Below are 20,661 nucleotides of genomic sequence, written 5' to 3'. Positions count from 1 at the left end.
TAATGTCAGCCTAACGGACTGGCTTGACCTCATTACCATTTTGCTCTTTAAGCTCTTTGGGGGAGAAATATTCAGAATCGAAGCTGGGCAACCAGTGCTGAAATACCAACGTGATTGAGCAGGAGCTGCACCTAATGGGATAGACAACGCTCTCTTTGACTAATTGTTTGGCTTATTCCAGGGTGTTTATGTCCTCCCACTGGTTGCTGGAGTTGTGCAAATAGATGTCTCTGTGTGTATGTCTACCCCTGGAGGCACACAAAGAGTTAGAGCACAATAGTTACTAAGGATGGACACAAACATGCCCTCAAAAACCAGACAGCCAAAACGGATCTATTCATCACCCATATTCACATTTACAAAACACTCACACACATTCTGATAAATTAAAGTAGCTTAAAAGGGTGTCCTTTGATAGTACCGCTGTGACTTGCATGTTATATAGATCTCTTCTGCTCTCTAGTGGAGATAATCAGGATCACATACATCAACTGATCAGTTTCAACCTGAAAAGAAATCTAATATGAGCTCTACACGAGGCTTTCAAAAGATAATAACATCAGAGTAAAAGGTAGTAGGCTACATGTCAAACTTGGAAAACATTTGTGATTGAGTACAAAAGTACAATATAGGCAGTTAAGATATTGCGTTTTAATGAAACCTAACAATAATAAAATAAAATTAAAAAAACTTTAGCATTCTAGCTCTTAAAGAGCTTTTAACATCTCATTTTTGCAAAACTTTAAGTCAATGAAATATTTTGTCATTGAGATTTTTCTAAATCTAAAAGTAAGCATAGATGATGTTTTTCTTTACCACCCGTTGCTGCTTCACAGAAGAGGCATACTCCTAAGTACGGTAGCCCCGAGGGGAACATAAGACCCGACAGAACTACACGGTGGATCAACTTCACCATCACCTAACGAATAATACCGACCTTACGAAATTTTTACAACAGTAATGGAGCTCAATTATCAGTCAATGAAAGTCGCCCACCAGGCCCGAGAGGCGGTGAGTGAACACGGGCTTTTGTTTCTTGTTGTTTTACGCAAATTTGACGCACAACTGTTTTCAGATATCAGCTTGTGGCTATCTAACTAGCAGTGGCAGTGAACAGATGGGCACTGAACTGTCTGGTACTGCAAGCAGTGTTAAGCTAAAGGCATATGTATCCAGGTGTTGGTCGATTTACTTTGCACATGTAATGGGATTTCTATATTGTCGCTTTCACGAGCGTGGTAGTTAGCCGTCGAGCTAATCGTTAAGTTCTGCATGCGCTCGTGCCACAGTAAAGCGGCTGCGTCCACTGGTTGCCTAGAGACAGCGTCAACTGGTTGTTGTTTGTGGTTGGCTGGCCCCCTCTGCTGGCAACTGTGTTTTCCCTGTATTTCCAGCCCAATATAAAATATTCCTCCTCCACATGTTTGAACCAGGGAAGAGAAGAGAACTGAAGCATTAACGAGCACAGGCTAACTCGTTAGCTGATAATTAGTGGATACTTTTAGTTAGACCACAGACATAAATAAATACTTTAGGGAGTGTCATTTCCATCTTTATTGTCTGTGCAGGTTCTTAGTCATCCAGGTCATGGCAGTCTTTAAGAACTTGTAAAAAAAAAAAAAAAGCAGTTGGACTTCTTTAAGTTTGATGATGTTTTTCATCTTTCACCCAAGAGGTTTCTTAAGTTCTAAAAACAACAGGTGGAGGGTGCAAGGTATTAAACCAATAGTGGGAATTTTCACAAGCTTAAAGAAGTACAGTTCTTGAGACTTCCATCTTTACTGAAATTAGGCATACAGTTCAAGCCCGTGGGTAGCACAGTGGTAAAGAGTTTTGCCTCCCAAAGAGGTCTATCCACAGACCAGCTGGAGTGTCTCTGTGTGGAGTTTGGATGTTCTCCTCGTGTCTGTGTGGGTTCTCTTCAGCTACTCTGGCTTCCTCCCACAATTCAAACACATGGACATTAGTTTAATCAGTGACTCTAAACTTGCTCATAAGATAGGAATGTGTTAGCCCTGCGTTAGGTTGGCAGCATGTCCACGGTGTACCATGCCTCTCGCTATATGACAGCTGGTACAGACTCCAGCCTAATGGTGACCCTGAATTGGATATGGCGAAGTAAAAGGATGAATGAATGGAGTTCCAACCAGTATTTTTTGAGTGCTGTGGCTCGCTTGTGTAATGCTTTTGTTATTATGCATAGCATCATGGCCTAAAATAATACTGTAAAATGTTATATCTTGCTATAACCTGTATATAGAGTAGCTAATGTCTTTGCATTTCAGTGATTCACTTTAAAGTTTTGTTTATCCATAAGTTGTGACACTTCATATCCTTCAGTTAAAAAAATCTGGATATTCTTCTAAAATGTTTTGCTTTTGGGGGGATTGTATTGGTCTTTATTAGACCATATCTGTTCTTCATGACACCTGTGACAAATTGAACAATATTATTTGGTAGTTATTTCTCATATAACAGCTCCATTTGAATTCCCCTTTTGTCCTCTTGTTGCTGCTGTTCCTGTTGCTGTCCAACAGGATGAGCAGAGGACCGAGATGAGGAAGAAAAGTCTCCTCATCCTCATCTATCACCACCTGCTAGGGCAAGGGTCAGTATAAAATTGTGTGTGTGTGGATGCATCAAGTGGTGATCAAAAAGATGAACTTTTCTTTTAAGTACGTTTTTAGCATCAGGTTTAGATATGGACTTTTAAAACAGGTGGCTGAGTTTCTTTAATCAGAGCAGGTAGAATACATAAATTCACTCTTTGTTACTTCAGAACACAATGGCATAATGCAAAATGGCATTGCTGGTTTATTATTGGATAAATGGTAACAAACCAACCAAAAGGTCATATTTGTATGTCTGTATAGAAAAAGTGAAGTGCAATTCATCAAGACAAGCACATCAAAAATCTGTTCCTTGCAATGTGTCTGTCCACCAGCTATGTAGCTGCAGCAGTGGCCTTAGACCAAGAGACAAATGGTGGTGCTAGGAGGTTCGAGGTTAGCGATAACATCGATCTGGAGATGGTGTTGATGGAGTACGAGAGCTACCACTACGTCAAATTCCAGAAGTATCCCAAACTTATCAGAAGAATAGCAGAAGCAGGTACAAGAACTCTGCTGAAACACTGAGAAGCAATGAAAATTATATCTCATGTTCTGTAAAATTATTAAAAACTAACTTATAGTCTTAGCATGTTTTTTTCTGATATTTTTTTCTGTCCAGGTGAAAGAAAATATCCAACACGTAGTGCAACTAAGAGGTGAGTCAGTCATGGACCAAGTATGCTGTCCATACATGCTCACAGTAGAGGTGGGGAAAAATCGATACAACATCGAATCTCAGTATTTTCTGTGGCAATACTGTATTGATAAAGCAACACAGACTCTGTCTTATGGCGTTAGGGCAGCAAAAACAAAAAACTTATTGCATAAAACAGATATTGACAAGTTGAACTTTGAGGAGATAATTTGTAGTTGAAATGGGTGATAAATTGCAAATATGTTATTGCAAAACTCAGCATGTCACAAAATGTTAAAAATCACAATAATAATTATGAGTGAAGTATTGTGATAATATTGTATCATGGGTGTGTCTGGTGATTCCCACCTGAATATATAACAATAATAGTGAGTCTGCCATGCTGCTAGTCCATGCATGACAGTTAAAAAAACAAAAAATACATGTGTTTTCTTTTTTATTTGTCCCCAGGAGTCCCTGTTCAGCTGTCAAACCTCTCCCAGAAATCAACCCATCCCGGAACACAAACACAGGAACTGGAGCAAAGAAGCCAGCCACTAGTGTACGAGCAAATGTGGAAAAATGAAGTCAAATCAAAACAACTCTGTACTCTAGCTAGCAATTATTCTGACATTTGTGTTAATTTCCTAGGAGAATGGCACCTATCTTGCTCCACAGTCATCGGACTTTGGTCTCAGCGTATCCTCCATCAAAAATCGACCAGCTGGCGAGTGTGCCACAAACAGGAAGGTACTGGAGAAGTTAATACTCTGAGAACAGAAGCAAACCTCATCGTCCCAATTGAAGTTAATCACAATTTTGTCTAGTATGACTTTTATGAGACGGTTTTCATTTTACGATGATGCTGCAGCAGGATGCTAACAAAATTGTTTATGTTTAATTCATTACAACATAAACCAGCACCTTTATGATTTGGGGTTGATTTGGCCGTGCCAAACGCAAAAACATAAAAAAAGAAGTCCTCACCCTTTTTAAAACAAAATTACCACTGTCACTTTTGTTAGTAAGTAAGTAAGTAAGTAAAATTTATTTATATAGCACATTTCACAGATAAAAATCACAAAGTGCTTCACAATAAGATCAGACATAGAAGTTAAAATTAATTAAAAGCCCGTTTGTATAAAAATGTCTTCAGCTGCTTTTTAAAAGAGTCAGTAGAGTCTAGACAGCGTAAAGACAACGGCAAGGAGTTCCACAGCCTAGGTGCCAGTGCCTGAAAAGCCCGATCCCCACGTGTTTTAAACCTAGTACGTGGGACCACCAGTAGCCTCTGACCTGAAGACCTAAGTGCTCGGGATGAAGCATGAGGTTTCAACAGGTCAGAGATATACTGGGGAGCTTCACCGTACAGAGCTCTAAAAGTTACAACTAAAATTTTAAAATGAACCCTAACATTTACTGGCAACCAATGAAGAGAAGCCAAAACTGGAGTAATGTGTGACCTCTTGTTTGTACCAGTTAAAAGTCTTGCCGCTGCATTCTGTACAGACTGAAGGCGATCCAGAGCTGATTTGTTGAGACACGTAAAAAGACCGTTACAATAATCCAAACGAGAAGAGATAAAAGCATGAATAATCATCTCAAGTTCTGTCTTTGACGCCAGTAGTCTGAGTTTAGAAATGTTTCTTAAATGATAAAAACAGTTCCGGACAAGTTGTTTAGAGTGTTTCTCAAGAGACATTGAACTGTCAAATATAACACCTAAGTTTCTGAGACTCGACTGAAATGAAGGGTTTAAAAAACTGATATGCTGCTGAATTTCTGAGAGCATGTGATCAGGTGCAATAATCAAGGTTTCTGTTTTATCTGCATTTAACTGGAGGAAATTGTCATTTAACCATTGTTTGATTTCTGACAGACAATTATTTAAACAAGACAATTTATAAAACTCAGAAGCTTTGAAAGAACAGTATAACTGAATGTCATCAGCATAGAGATGATAAGAAATATTACTGTAACGTTTGATAATTTGGCCTAGAGGGAGTATATACAGCAAAAAGAGAATAGGACCTAAAACAGATCCTTGAGGTACCCCAGAAGGCAGAACTGACGTTTCAGACAACACATGATTGATACAGACAGTAAAGGATCTCTCAGACAGATACGACATAAACCATTTTAAAACAATACCAGTAATCCCAAACAAGTCCTTCAGCCTATTTATCATGATGCTGTGATCAACAGTATCAAAAGCAGAGCTGAGATCCAACAGAACCAGAACGGTGTACTCTCCAGAGTCTGCTGCCATCAAAATGTCACTAGACACTTTAAGCAAAGCGGTTTCAGTGGAGTGCAATTTGCGGAAACCAGACTGGAAAATGTCCAGAACATTGTTCTTCTCCAAAAAGTTGTTAAGTTGTTCTGCAACTGTTTTTTCCAAGATCTTTGACACCAATGGTAATTTTGATATTGGCCTGTAACTGCTTGGAAGAGATGGGTCCAAATTTGGTTTCTTTAATATTGGTTCAACAATAGCTTGTTTAAAATAGCTGGGAACTGGGAGCCAGTATAAAGAGAAGTATTAATTATTTCCAGAATACAGTGGCCAATAGAGTCAAACACACTAATGAAAAATGATGGAGGAAGTACATCAAGGTGGCTTGAAGTCAGTTTCATTCGACCAAGTAGAGCCCTGATGTCCTGCAAGGTGACAGGAGTAAAAGAGGACCAGGTGTCAGAGGTAAGCAACGTGTCAGTGTGATACTGAGAGGATGATGGAGAAATATTAGACCTGATGGCAGCGACCTTACTAACAAAATAGTTTAAAAAGTCATTACAATCAGATTTAGTATAGACTGGTACATGAGGAACATCAGGAGAGACAATGTTCTTAATTGTATCAAACAATACTCTGGGATTTTTCTTTTTTGAAGCTATTAGATTAGCAAAATATTCAGTTCTGGCATTTTTTATCATGTCATTAAGTAAGAAAATTGATTCCTTGAGATGTACCCTATGGACCTCAAGCTTGGAAGCCTTCCATAAACGTTCTAATTTGCGACAATATCTCCTAAAATTTCGAATATTTTCATTTATCCAAGGACAGAAATTTGAAGAATGGACAACAGTTAGTTTCAGAGGTGCCACCGTATCTAAAATAGATTTACATTGATTGTTAAAAGACAAAATAAGTGAATCCATATCATCTTGAGCCATGCGAGGGTCAAACATGGCAGAGAACCTTCCAGCAGCATCCTGGTTTATAATCCGCCTTTGGATCATCAATTTAGGAGGTGAAGGATCCACGTAAAATGACAAATTAAAGAATATGCAGCTATGGTCACTCACATGGACATCCTCCACACATACATCATGTATATTTAAACTATTATGTTCTCTTATGTATCTTGGGGGCAGATGACTGATGCCAAAGGTGCAATCCAGGATGCTGTCAGAGGAGCTGGGATTGATTCAGACCATATGGTAATTATGCTGGAGCCTTTGAGCTAAACTGAGTTATAAAAAAAGGTCATAATATTCAGACAAGCTTCAAACAACTGTGAAACTTGTAAAAATATACTTTGGTAACAGTCTGAATTGTCCAAAATTGTTAAAATAAAAACAATTTGAAGGCTACAAAAAGTACAAAATGTCTACTGATAATAATAAAAAGTCTATGCTGCAGGAACGCCTACTGAAGCCACTGAGTGGCTTTTCTGGAATCAGTGGTGAGATGAGGGAACTAGCTACGATCGTCAGCAGGGTAAAACACACACACCTTAATAAACAAGCCTGGGGAGAAGCTGATTTTATCTTAATTTGTTCCTTGGAATATAATGTAAAAATATGAAAATCCTCCATATGACTCTTGCTGAATGTGTCCACTACAGAATACCAGAGGGCTTTGTTTTGAATGAATTGATCTTTTGTATTAATGAAGGCCCAGGCTCTATCCACTTCCCTTACCCGATGTTTCATTCTAAAAGACACCTATTTACGCAACCGGGCCAATTTCTGGCTTATGTCTTCCACATGCATCACTCACTCTCTGTTGTGTTTGTGTGTGTATGTTTTTCCAAAGGACATCTATTTGCACAGCCCCAATGTGCGATGGGAGGACATCATCGGTCTGGAGGATGCCAAGCGATTAGTCAAAGAGGCCGTTGTTTATCCTATTAAGGTGCGGCTGCTACCCGAGCATGCTGGTATTTCAGCTCCGGTCGCCCATCTTCGATTCTGAATACATCTTTTAAAGGGCTTAAAGAGAGGTTGGGCAGTGGGGTCAGGCCAGTCTATTAGACTAATATTAAATCTATACCTGGGATATTATGGCAACACAGATACAGAAATGGATAGAAAGACACATGTGGCATGCCATGTAGAATTTATTATACTGCTACAATCACACAAGTTGTGCTTCTGCAAGTAGATAAAAACTGCATCATCAGACTTATCAGGTTTCTTTGCACAGAGCTCAATTTGCTATTGGTGTGCTGAAAATGGAAATGTGGTGTGTTCTCATACTGAGCTAGGATGTGATTTACTCAAGTTGTATCTATACTGTTTTATTCATGTTTCCCCCTCATTCTTTGACTCAGTCTCTCCTCCTCAGTATCCCCAACTCTTTACAGGCATCCTGTCTCCATGGAAGGGTTTACTGCTCTATGGTCCCCCAGGTAAGGACTCAAGTGCAGGATATTAAAAAATGTCAGGGGCTCACTATGAAAACTTGCCCTACACATTCCCTTACCCACGCAGGTACAGGTAAGACGTTGCTGGCCAAGGCCGTAGCTACAGAGTGTAAGACAACCTTCTTCAACATCTCAGCTTCCAGCATTGTCAGCAAGTGGAGGGGAGACTCTGAGAAACTGGTCAGGGTAGGTTGTCATTCAGCTATAGGAAGAATTTTACAAAAACATTTTTGAATGCTATTCTCTGAGGAGGGGGGGGGGGTTCTAATTAGTGTAAATGATTTAATACATGTGTCTGCAGGTTCTATTTGAGCTGGCCAGGTACCACGCTCCATCCACCATCTTCCTGGATGAGCTTGAGTCAGTGATGGGTCAGAGAGGAAGCAGCATGGGGTGAGCTCAACCACGAAGTGCAGTAAAATGTAGATGTGCCACTGCTGCTGTCCACAAAACCTCTGTTTACTGCTTTCAGGGGCGAGCACGAGGGGAGTCGCAGGATGAAGACTGAGTTACTGGTTCAGATGGATGGACTAGCCAGATCAGATGACCTGGTTTTTGTACTTGCTGCCTCCAACCTACCTTGGTAGATTAATCACATGCACATTTGGACTTACTGGCCTTCTGTTGCATTTACAAATGAATAGGAAGACAGAAAAATACAACTCACTATTTTTGCTGTTTCAACCCTCCTCGTACATTTATTGCCAGCATCATCTCAGCCTGATTTTAACATTCATTCATTTTCTTGCATTGAATGCATTTGAAAAGAGACCCTTCATTTTCTTGACAAACACAAGAATATGATGTTATGATGTCAAAGTCACAGCTGTATAAATAAAAAAAGATGACTACTAAGACAGCTATAAAATTATGACAGTTAAATCTGCCTTTGTTTGTTTCTAATAAATCTTCTCTCAGGGAACTGGACCACGCAATGCTCAGGAGGTTAGAGAAGCGGATTCTAGTGAGTCTTCCCTCTTCACCAGCTCGCCAAGCCATGATTTCTCATTGGCTGCCTCCTCTCAGCTGCACAGGAGGGGTGGAGCTACGCACTGTGCTAGACTACGAAGCACTGGCAAAAGTGTGTATGGAGTTTGTCAAGTGTTTAATCATTATCCTTAACAATTTTTCTGTAATTAATATAATTTCATAAATCATATATGTTATCTGGAAGGAAATGTGTTCACTCATGTGCATCTGTACATTTGTGTGTTTTATTTCCAGGAGATGGAGGGCTACTCTGGCTCAGATATAAGATTGGCATGTAAGGAAGCTGCCATGAGACCAGTTCGAAAGATCTTTGATGCTCTGGAGTCACATCAGGATGGTAGGACAACACACACACACAATGTCAAGATTGACCCCTACAACAGCCATCTTCTCTGTCTTACTGTTATTCTCTTTTACAGATGACACAGACATGCCCGCCATCCAACTGGAAACTGTAACAACAGCTGATTTCCTGAATGTGATTGAACACACCAAACCCTCAGCGCGAAACCTAATGGACAGATACACAGACTGGGAGAGAGAGTACCAATCTGTCTGACACTAGTACACATAACATGAATGTAAAGACTTTCATACTAATGCCACTAAATGCGATAACTTGTTTTTACTGTTACAAATTTATATCCTGCACTATACTAATAATTTACACTAATGACTATATATTAGCATAAAATGTTTCCTATACTTTGGATATTTGTGACAAGCTACTGCAGGTTGGAACGGTGTACATTTTAATAACTGTGGAGCTTTGAAAAACTCTTTTTGACATGGAGAAAATATTTGTTCATTGATCATTTGTTTTCTTTTTTATTATTTGAAAACAAAAAGTATACAACCTAATACAATAAAACTTTGGTGACTGGTACTTTGAGTCAAACTACTATAGCATGACTATTTTCGATTTATCAGGATGTTCTGCGGAGAATAATTTCAAATCTTAAGTCTCTCCACTGTTGAAACACTAGCAGTGTTTACTTGTGCAAATGAAACTGGAAGTTTATTTTTACTTGGCGCTCAAAGCAGATTCTGCAGGATGTGTTCAACAGCATCTGGGAAACTGTCACATGTCAGGTGGGGAGCTGGGCTTATTTTATTCTCATCGCCTTCTCTGTATTTACCTACAACATAACAGGAGAGAAGATGGTTAGCAACAAGAAAAGAAAATTATGACAGATGAAGTTGCAGTAGGGAATTATTATTATCGGGAAACAGGATGGGAATGCTAGTCTATCAGATTCCCCGCTGCTGGTTTAGCAATCAGATTCACAGTGACTGCCAGCAACCACTTGCAACCAGACAGAGAATAATATTGTCCTCCTAGCAACCAGTGATTGCAAGCACTGTCTAGGCCTGTTTGACTAGGGCCTGACTAAATGACTTTTCAGTTTTCAAGCAGAATGCTCTTTTTCAGATTATTTTCAGTTTATTCATGATAATTCATAATAACGTCCTCTTCATTGTCTTTCTATTATGTTTTAACTGCATCTTCCTTTGTTTGATCCTATTCTCCCAAAAAACTGCATTAGCAGTGTGTATGCAATGAAATTAAATGCTTATTGCAGTGTAGAAGGCTCTCATTGTTCCTTCGGGTAACTCTGTGTCATTTATTCTGTTCTTTCCTCCTTTTGTTTTCATTCTCTCACCTTATTTTCATTGGCACGCATGTTTTTCGACTCTTTTCTCACCTTCTTTTTTCCTTCTATGCAGCCTTTTTGTCTTTGTGCACATTGCCTTTCCTCTAAACTTTACTTTGAGACTGAGGAAGCAGAGTACTCTGAAATGTACTATTTTGTGTACTAAGTCAGTCACTCCTGTTTCTGTGCTTCATCACATTGCGAGTGTTGCAAGCAACACCTGACAGCCTCTATTTAGTCGTTTTATTTTACACATGTAATGGGATTTCTATACTGTTGCTTTCACAAGTGTGGTAGTTAGCCATTGACCTAATAAGCTAAGTTCTGCATGCACTCATAGCCACATTTAAGTGGCGGCATCCACTGGTTGCCTAGAGACACCCTCAACTGGTTGATGTACACACACACACACACACATTAATAAACAAGCCTGGGGAGAAGCTGATTTTATCTTAATTTGTTCCTTGGAATATAATGTAAAAATATGAAAATCCTCCATATGACTCTTGCTGAATGTGTCCACTACAGAGTACCAGAGGGCTTTGTTTTGAATGAATTGATCTTTTGTATTAATGAAGGCCCAGGCTCTATCCATTTCCCTTACCCGATGTTTCATTCTAAAAGACACCTATTTACGCAACCGGGATGTGTGTGGGGGCCAATTTCTGGCTTATGTCTTCCACATGCATCACTCATTCTCTGTTGTGTTTGTGTGTGTATGTTTTTCCAAAGGACATCTATTTGCACAGCCCCAATGTGCGATGGAAGGACATCATCGGTCTGGAGGATGCCAAGCGATTAGTCAAAGAGGCCGTCGTTTATCCCATTAAGGTGCGGCCGCTACCCGAGCATGTTGGTATTTTAGCTCTGGTCGCCCATCTTCGATTCTGAATACATCTCTTTTAAAGGGCTTAAAGAGAAGGAGGGCAGTGGGGTCAGGCCAGTCTATTAGAGTGACATTAAATCTATACCTGGGATATTATGGTAACACAGATACAGAGATGGATAGGAAGACACATGTGGCATGCCATGTAGAATTTATTATACACAGCCACAATCACACAATTTGTGCTTCTGCAAATAGATAAAAACCCGCACACACACAGAAATAGATGCACACACTTTTGTCATCATCGCCCAGACCTTTCTCATGGATATGACGACAACAAATCAGGTTGTCTGCATCCTCTTGACATTTACAGACGAAGATGAGGACTGATGTGTCCATCTCCTTGTATATATTCTGCTGGCCTGTTTTATTGAACATCGTCTCTCTGCCTTCCCACAATCCTAAACTTTTGCTTCCATTATTATTCATTCTCTGAGCTATAGGTCAGTTTGGTCATTTCAGCCAGCCTGTGTTTGCCACCTAAAATTTAAACTAATTTGTTGTGTGTGGTATTTGCAGCACTGATCAGCTATAAATCAGACTTATCAGGTTTCTTTGCACAGAGCTCAGTTTGCTATTGGTGTGCTGAAAATGAAAATGTGGTGTGTTCTCATACTGAGCTAGGATGTGATTTACTCAAGTTGTATCTATACTGTTTTATTCATGTTTCCCCCTCATTCTTTGACTCAGTCTCTCCTCCTCAGTATCCCCAACTCTTTACAGGCATCCTGTCTCCATGGAAGGGTTTACTGCTCTATGGTCCTCCAGGTAACTACTCAAGTGTAGGATATTAAAAAATGTCAGGGGCTCACTATGAAAACTTACCTTACACTGCCTCACACACGCAGGTACAGGTAAGACGTTGCTGGCCAAGGCCGTAGCTACAGAGTGTAAGACAACCATCTTCAACATCTCAGCTTCCAGCATTGTCAGCAAGTGGAGGGGAGACTCTGAGAAACTGGTCAGGGTAGGTTGTCATTCAGCTATAGGAAGAATTTTACAAAAACATGTTTGTATACTATACTTTGTGTTTTGTGTTTCATTTTTTTAGGTCTGATTACACTGGTCAACACTGAAATTGTTACTGACCTAAAAAGGTCCTAATCTGTAGTGTCTTGGTGTGCTGAACACAAATATGAGCATGAAAATATTGTATTTGCTCTCGTTTGGAAGATATTTCATATAGTTTTTTTTTCCTATGTTTCACTGTGTACATTTATCTAGCAGGACTGTAACAACATCCTAAATAAGCACAGAATGATGTAATATTGCATCACATTGGATAATACCATCATGTACACATCATCCAGAGTTTATTCCATTATTTCCTGAAGCAATGCAGTACTACTGCCAGGCAGCTGCTGAAGTAAGCTGAGATCAGCAGTGTACTATACAAAGCCTAGTTGGAAAATTTGAGGAATATTTCAGACTTCAGGGGATACAGTTTAAGCTACTGTTACATAAAACTGTCATTATTCTATCCATTTAGTTACAATACAGAACACTAATGCCTCAAAAGTGTGTTAATATTGTGGACAATTTTAGCTATATTTGTGGGGAAATGACATTTGCCAACCAGAAGAAAGTATCACTTCTCAAGTGAAGAAGGCATATCGTCTTTACTTTGGATGCAAGATTGGCGATCAAGACAAGCCTTGGGCCCCGCATATATGCTATGCTACATGTACAACACAGCTTTTATAGTGGTTACATGGCATACATTCTGTGATGTAAACAATAAATATTGCAGATTACAAATAAACTAGAGCCAATTTTGCATTTTGACTGTCATATTCGTTTTGAGTACATAAAAACTGATAAGAAATGACTCATTTTATTTCAGTAACATGACTTTTGTACAAATATGTTGACCATGTATGTGGTGTAAATGATTTAATACATGTGTCTGCAGGTTCTATTTGAGCTGGCCAGGTACCACGCTCCATCCACCATCTTCCTGGATGAGCTTGAGTCAGTGATGGGCCAGAGAGCAGCATGGGTGACCTTAACCACTAATTGCAGTAAAATGTAGATGTGCCACTGCTGCTGTCCACAAAAACTCTGTTCACTGCTTTCAGAGGTGAGCACAAGGGGAGTCGCAGGATAAAGACCGAGTTACTGGTTCAGATGGATGAGTCTTACCTCTTCACCAGCTCGCCAAGCCATGACGTCTCACTGGCTGCCTCCTCTCAGCTGCACAGGAGGCATTGAGGTATGCACTGTACTGGAGTACGAAGCATTGGCAAAGGCGTTTAATCATTATGCTTCACATTTTTCAATTACCATATTTGATTTCATGAAATTATATATGTTATCTAGAAGGAAATGTGTTCATTCATGTGCTTCTGTGTTTTATTTCCAGGAGATGGAGGGCTACTCTGGCTCAGATATAAGATGGCATGTAAGGAAGCTGCCATGAGACCAGTTGGAAAAATCTTTGATGCTCTGGAGTCACATCAGGATGGTAGGACAACACACACACACACACAACCTGCAGCTGAATGTAGCTATAACAAATGAGCTGGTGGTAGAAACAGATCCCAACCCTCCCCTGTCTGCATTGGTGGGACTGATGTCGAAATAGTCACATCCTATAAGTATCTGGGAGTTCAACTGGATCACAAGCTGGAGTGGTCTGCCAGCAAGGATGCTTCCTACAAAAGGGGTCTGAGCGCGCTTTACTTTCTATGAAGCCTCAGATCCTTCAATGTATGCAGCAGGCTGCTCTATATGTTTTATAAGTCTTTTGTTGTGAGCACCATCTTTTTTGCTGTAGCATGCTGGGGTGCAGGCATCAAAGCAAAGGATGCAAACAGACTGAAGAAATTCATCAGGAAGGCCGAGTCTGTTGCTGGCATGAAGCTTGCCACCCTGGAGGAGGTGATCAGTGTCAGAATGCTGGCAAGACTGCTGGCAATCATGGACAATGACTCCCACCCCCTCCATAACACACTGGACAATCTGAAGAGCAGTTTCAGCAACAGGTTCCTTCAACCTCGCTGTCTGAGGGAAAGTTACAGGAGGTTGTTCCTTCCCGCTGCAATCAGACTCTTTAATTCATCCACTTGGGTCAGGTCCACAAATGTGGAACAGAATTAATCACACCTCAGTGCACCCTGTCACTTTTGTACACCACGACACATATTTGCAAACATACTTGTCCTTTTATATTTATACTTATATCTCTATATTTATCTTAATATTTATCTACCAGTATCTCTGTTTCTACTCATTTTATATGAGTGCTTGTTGTATATTTGCTGCTATGACAACTCAATTTCCCTCTGGGATTAATAAAGTTTCTCTGATTCTGAAAGTCAAGATTGACCCCTACAACAGCCATCTTCTCTGTCTTACTTTGATTCTCTTTTACAGATGACACAGCCTGCCATCCAACTGGAAACTGTAACAACGGCTGATTTCCTGAATGTGATTGAACACACCAAACACTCAGCACGAAACCTGATAGATTTTATTATCTGAAAAAAATATACAACCTAATACAACGAAACTTTTGTTATGGTGACTGGTACTTTGAGTCAAACTACTATAGCATGACTGTTTTCGATTTATCGGGATGTTCTGAGGAAAATAATTTCATATCTTAAGTCTCTCCACTGTTGAAACACTAGCAGTGTTACTTGTGCAAATGAAACTGGAAGTTTATTTTTACTTGGCGCTCAAAGCAGATTCTGCAGGATGTGTTCAACAGCATCTGGGAAACTGTCACATGTCAGGTGGGGAGCTGGGCTTATTTTATTCTCATCGCCTTCTCTGTATTTACCTACAACATAACAGGAGAGAAGATGGTTAGCAACAAGAAAAGAAAATTATGACACATGAAGTAGCTAGAAATGTAGCTTCTAATAAAGACACCACAATGGAAGAGAAAGCTGAAGGGATCAGCTGAAGATGAAATGAGAAGCTGACTGTTTCTCAGCTCACCAGTTCTGACAAGAATACCCAACATTCCTGAATTTTGAGCCCCGCCTACATCATCTCTGGCGTCCTGTTGGAGAAAACAAACAAACAAACAAAAAAGGGCACAGACCTACTTTTAGTAAATTGTGAGGGTGTTAATCAGTCACAGGCTGGTGAAGAAATAGATATCACAGGTGTAAAGACCACCATTTTATTTTAATGTTACCACTAGGAAGAAAAAAAAAGAATTTTTAAAATTAGTATATCTTGTAAGAGGTACTAAAACTGTCAACAGCAACAATAACATTACAAAAAATGGTTATACTGTATACAAGAGAAAGCCAAAAACTCACTTTCTGTCAAAAATGATAATATACTTACATCGCCTATCATGACAGCTTCACTGGGGCTACATCCTAAATCAGACAGAGCCTATTTGAAGAAATGAGAAGAGGCTTCAATGGTTGTTAGTACCAAAAAGCATTAAAAAAAAATTCAAATACTAAACACAAAAAGATTGTATAGATGCTATAATGTCAAGTAAGTATCTGACGTATCTGTTATAAAATCAACAATCGTCTTATTACATGAGGAAAAAAAATATCAAAATAAATTCCACACCTGTGTAAAAAATGTCTTTTCAGGCTTTCCAACTACAGTAGCTTTACAGTCGGTGGCATACTCCAGTCCCGTCACGAAAGGCCCGGGTCCGAGGGCCAAACCATCCTTACGTTTGTAGTAGCGAGCTTTATGGATGGCGATGAGAGGAGCTCCATCCAGAATCATTCTTGAAAGAAATACACATTTAAAACAATGACATTTTAGAAAGCAAAATCACAAACACCAAGTTTAGTATATGGTCTCACTTTTCAAGAAATAAGACATAACTGCACAAATATGCCCAAATAAAACGCTTGCTTTGCTACTACTGTATATCAAAAAAATAAATAAATAATACTAAGTATCTGATATTTTTGAGTAAAAATATCAGACACACTGAAGATTTTGCTGATATATATGTCAGCTGCTAAACTTATGACCAAGTTTAACACCTGAAAGCCTTGTTGAGTGTGGAGTAGTTGAAGTGATCAGGAGCAAGTCCAATGACGACAGCATTCGGCTCTGACGTCTCAATCCCTGCAAAAGGAAGAAAAAAATATATAACTGGAGGTTTTTTAATAAATTATTATTCATTTATATAATTTTATAGTAACTGCTAAAGAGATATAGATTTATGAATTCTTTGTGCTTCATTTTTAACAAAATGCTTGTAGACAATTAGAATTTTTTATAAAGCTATAATGTCTTAAACATAAATAGTTTATCCTATTTGGTTACTGAAACAAATGATAAGTAAAACAACATAAATTCAGGTCTACCTCTCTGTCACTCACACACACACACACACACACACCACCACACACTCTCAACTTCGTACCAGTGAAATCTTCCAGGGCGCTGTCTTCCACCAGCAGCAGGGGTCTGTGTTGTTTCTGCTCTAACAAACTCCTTGCTGCACTCAGAGAAGTGAAGATCTCATTTTCCTGTACAGTAAAGGCCATTTTTCAAGATCACATAAGGCAGCACTCTAGAGGTCAAAATGACATTACAGTCCTTTCAGTTTGTTGATTTATTAAGTAAATCACCAGTTTTGCTTTTCGTCGCCTAATTTTGACTTCTGCACTAACATTTTTTTCATCACTTTACTTTTGGGAAAAAAACAGACATTACAAAACAAGATCACAGCGGTTCCCCTTCTAAAGGTCATTTTGATTTCTTTTGGTATTGCAGTAAAAGTTTCTGCTATAAGAAAGGGTGTGGCTATTTCACCTGGAGGTTAAAATTGAGGCGTTGCAGCCTTTCAAATAAGATCCTCTTACTCTCCTTGGTTGTGTTGGTCACAAACTTGACAGCTACAGACGCCTGACGTAACCTGATAATGCACAAAAACACAAAAGAAAACATCTAGTAATTCAAACCATGTTTACAATTCACAGCACTCTATCATAGGAAAAGAACTGATCCAAGATAAAGATATGCAGCAAGCACAAGACAGAAAAAGGTTTTTGAGTAGTGTTCAAGTAATATAAAAAAATAATTTTCAGTCTTTCTTTTCATTCATAGAGTAACATCCTGACTCTCAATGCACCATTTTATGTCTGATTTTTTCCCTCCTGCCATCCACCTATTAAGGGCATCCTGCGCCCCGGGCACTGCTGTGTCTTCTATATGCAGAGTTCCACTCAGGTCAATGAGCACAGCCTTCAGCGCTCGTCTGCCTGCCATCCTGGAGGCCTGCACAGGAAAGAAAGGCAATGATGTCACGAGCAGTCATTTTCTTAATAAATTAATCTGTTATTTTCGTAAGGAAACACTAAAAATTGCAATATAAGGTGAATGATATTCTGTAATCTAAATTTATCTACATTTATTCAGATTTACAGAAAAAAATCGTAGTATTTACAAAGTCAGAACTGGGGAATTTGGGACATTTCCTTTTTGTTGTTGCTTAAACTAATGATCAAAATCCTCTTTACAATGTTTTCACTTGTTGTGAACTAATCTGAAAGACCACAAATACAGGATGTTCTTAACATTTTAGATAACACATTAGATAAGACCTGTTTGGAACGCAGTATCTGATTACGATTTCTAAACCGCTACATATGACCATCGTCCACTGTAAATGGAGCTTTAGTTGGTTTTTTAAAAAAAAGCTTATTCTTTGATAACAATTTATTATTTTGGAGATTATATGTTTATAATCATAATTCACAGTGGTGGTGGCAGAATCTGTCAGATTACTGGCCAAACTGAGAGGATTACTCACCAGTTTCTGTTATGGGTTTCTGCCGAGAATACAGATTTATGGATCTGTAGGTATTTGATTTCAGGCTATGAGTCCCTATTATTTAGACATACTTGGATTTCCGTCGTGTAGTTATCAGTGCAAGGGTACAATTAATGCTCTTAATACCCACCTAAAACCACACACACACAAACGCAGAGCGTGTAAGGCTACGTATCTAACATCTGCAGTCATCTCTACAGACTAAAGGTACTAAATCATAACCTAAAGATGTAACTTAACAGGCTTGACAAGTCTCTTACATTCAGGCCTGATGTATTGTACAACATTACTCCACTTTGTATGTTTATTTAATATCTGGCACACTTGTAGTGTGCGTACAGTGAAGTGGGAAACAGGCAGGAAAAGAATAAAATCTAACACATATTCGTATCTCGTACATTTGTCGTTCCATATTTAAAGCTTTCAGCACTTACGATGCGTGCATAATTGTACTAAACATTGTAATGGCTGGTTTTTGAGAAAAGGTGTATAAACTGATGTGTTGTCTGTTTGACAACTTTAATGTGTACTATCCGTATGATAATTGAATCGAATAAAAGCATACATAAAACTGTTAATACATCTTTGAATAGAATTCGCATTAAAACACCTCATGACAAAACTTTGAAGCAAAAACAGGTTTGGTCCTAAAACTTTCTGCTTTGAGAAATTAAAAATCGTGAACAGTAAGGAGCAGGTTTTCTTCTTCTTTTGACCACTTTAGTTGTCAAAAAATTGGGAGATAGACAAAAACACAAGGGGGGAAGGTTTTTTTCGAAAGCTATTTAGTATTTTAAATAATATTTTTGAACCACTCTTTCAAAAACCGGGTTTACATGCTGTATCAGGAGAGGTGTAATGTACACAATAACAATAAGTAAGCTTTAGTATTTTGTGCATGAATTATTTTCAAACTCATTGTGATGAGACAGAAAATGGTTCGAATGTTTTCGGAATTATATAAATGGCACAATAATTTAAAAAACCTTTATTATTAATTCCCAAATGAGAGAATTAATAATAAAAGTTTCCATTTATATAAAAGGTACAAAAGCGCTAAAAACTGACCTACTGAGAGCGTAAACAGCCAATACAGCTAACCTTCAACAGCATCAGCAGCAACCCTCCTACTTCCTGTTGACGTTTTCTTCTTCGTAGATTTAAAACGGGTTTGTTATGTGGTCACTGCTGACCCCTGCAGCTCAAATGAAGTACAGGATTATATTTTCAAAACAGAAAAAAACTTGTGTTCTACATTTTTGTGGAGAAAAAAAAAATCTTAGTACCATATGTTTAATATCACTCTCTCCTGTCAATATCAATCTCTTTTTGTCGTGTTATTATAACTTATGTTTTTTCAATTTCTGTATTTGTAATCAGTTAAGAGGGTTATCCTTAACCACTTAATCACTCATTAGAATAATAAAAAACATATGTGTCCCATCACACTAACAAGTAACAGATGTATCGCATTAGTGGGTCGCTCAGTGCATTCGGATAGATTTAATATGGTGGGAGGTATTAACGCAGCGATAAAGACCTTCTCTCTACAGGATGCCAGAGGCCGCTGATCAAATCCTCTTTGCATGTTACCTCCACATAGTGAATAACAACTGTTGTTTTTTTAGCTTTCTGGTTTTATTTTTTGCATAAATATTTTGAAGCGCACACGATAGATGTGGAAAACATGAAAACATAAGCTAATCTCACAATGTAAATTTATTAATTCAGTACAATGTCTTAAGGTCCTTCCTACAAAAACACAACTTTAATGTGTTGATCTGTTTCTGATTTTAATTCTGGTTTATTTTCAGTAGCTCTTTCTTTTTACACTTCCTCTGGCTCTTGCTATTGCTCTGTTGTTATTAAATTATAATTTCACCTGTAACACCTGTAGCCTTCTCTCTTCCCTGCACTTTTTTCCATCTAATATGTATTTTAAAAACTGTAATCAGTGATTTGATCTGTGTTGTATTTTGTTTTTCTTTAAACTCTGTTGTATATATTTTGTATTGTTTCACAGAATGGGTATTTTTCCATTATAGCTACAGTAAATTATATTCAATATGAATACTTTTCAAATTAAACTCTAAAGTAAGCACAATGACTCACCACAATTCTCTCAAAAAATATTTGTGTGATTTATTATTAAGCGCCCGCAGATCAAAACACCACACATCCTGACCTGTGAATTGCAGACACATATTCAGATATAATTGCGTGCTAGCTTATAGTTTTTTTCCTGACCTCCAAGCTAAACGAATCACATATCAAAGTGGCTTTACAGCACAAATCTCTCTGATAAACATATGCTTGTAATTCCAGCAGATCCCCTTTTTTCCCCCGCACCCTCCTCCATCTAATGTTAATAAAAGTGGAGCTTAGCTGGATAGAGAATGGTGATAATTCACTGCATATGGAGATTATTAATGATGTGGAGCTGGACAGACAGAGAAA

General features: G+C 38.6%; 3 protein-coding genes across 7 annotated transcripts; 2 read left to right on the top strand and 1 right to left on the bottom strand.

The window, feature by feature from the left end:
• Positions 1-874: 874 nt before the first annotated feature.
• LOC134630964 (katanin p60 ATPase-containing subunit A-like 2) lies at positions 875-10,571 on the top strand. 3 transcript variants are annotated; one of them, XM_063478805.1, is made up of 16 exons: positions 875-1,011; positions 2,538-2,608; positions 2,945-3,111; positions 3,232-3,268; positions 3,718-3,808; positions 3,898-3,996; positions 6,625-6,690; positions 6,893-6,970; positions 7,289-7,387; positions 7,820-7,883; positions 7,966-8,084; positions 8,200-8,291; positions 8,371-8,481; positions 8,817-8,979; positions 9,123-9,225; positions 9,308-10,569. In XM_063478805.1, the coding sequence occupies exons 1-16, from the start codon at positions 961-963 to the stop codon at positions 9,445-9,447; spliced, it is 1,551 nt and encodes a 516-aa protein (XP_063334875.1). In that variant the 5' UTR covers positions 875-960; the 3' UTR covers positions 9,448-10,569. The 3 variants fall into 3 exon arrangements, with proteins under 3 accessions (XP_063334875.1, XP_063334876.1, XP_063334877.1); XM_063478807.2 differs by lacking the exon at positions 2,538-2,608 and having other exon boundaries at positions 896-1,011; XM_063478806.1 differs by lacking the exons at positions 6,625-6,690; positions 6,893-6,970 and having other exon boundaries at positions 9,308-10,571.
• Positions 10,572-11,042: 471 nt separating this feature from the next.
• Positions 11,043-14,909, top strand: LOC134631734 (katanin p60 ATPase-containing subunit A-like 2). Its single transcript, XM_063480290.1, has 8 exons — positions 11,043-11,072; positions 11,276-11,374; positions 12,137-12,200; positions 12,281-12,399; positions 13,345-13,427; positions 13,502-13,644; positions 13,795-13,896; positions 14,808-14,909. Exons 1-6 carry the CDS (start codon positions 11,043-11,045, stop codon positions 13,641-13,643), a joined length of 537 nt encoding a protein of 178 aa, XP_063336360.1. The 3' UTR covers position 13,644; positions 13,795-13,896; positions 14,808-14,909.
• A 28-nt stretch (positions 14,910-14,937) lies between these two features.
• On the bottom strand, positions 14,938-19,353 carry hdhd2 (haloacid dehalogenase-like hydrolase domain containing 2). Of its 3 annotated transcripts, none has more exons than XM_063480826.1 (9): positions 19,306-19,353; positions 17,503-17,648; positions 17,184-17,286; positions 16,792-16,897; positions 16,406-16,490; positions 15,975-16,140; positions 15,735-15,785; positions 15,378-15,441; positions 14,938-15,216 (listed from the first exon to the last, which is right to left on the bottom strand). In XM_063480826.1, exons 1-9 carry the CDS (start codon positions 19,315-19,317, stop codon positions 15,113-15,115), a joined length of 837 nt encoding a protein of 278 aa, XP_063336896.1. In that variant the 5' UTR covers positions 19,318-19,353; the 3' UTR covers positions 14,938-15,112. The 3 variants fall into 3 exon arrangements, with proteins under 3 accessions (XP_063336896.1, XP_063336897.1, XP_063336898.1); XM_063480827.1 differs by having other exon boundaries at positions 14,939-15,216; positions 19,273-19,352; XM_063480828.1 differs by having other exon boundaries at positions 14,942-15,216; positions 17,539-17,648.
• Between the last annotated feature and the right edge of the window lie 1,308 nt (positions 19,354-20,661).

This window comes from Pelmatolapia mariae, linkage group LG7 (assembly GCF_036321145.2).
Source record: "Pelmatolapia mariae isolate MD_Pm_ZW linkage group LG7, Pm_UMD_F_2, whole genome shotgun sequence".
Lineage (NCBI taxonomy): Eukaryota > Metazoa > Chordata > Actinopteri > Cichliformes > Cichlidae > Pelmatolapia > Pelmatolapia mariae.
This window is presented reverse-complemented; position numbering and strand designations above follow the sequence as displayed.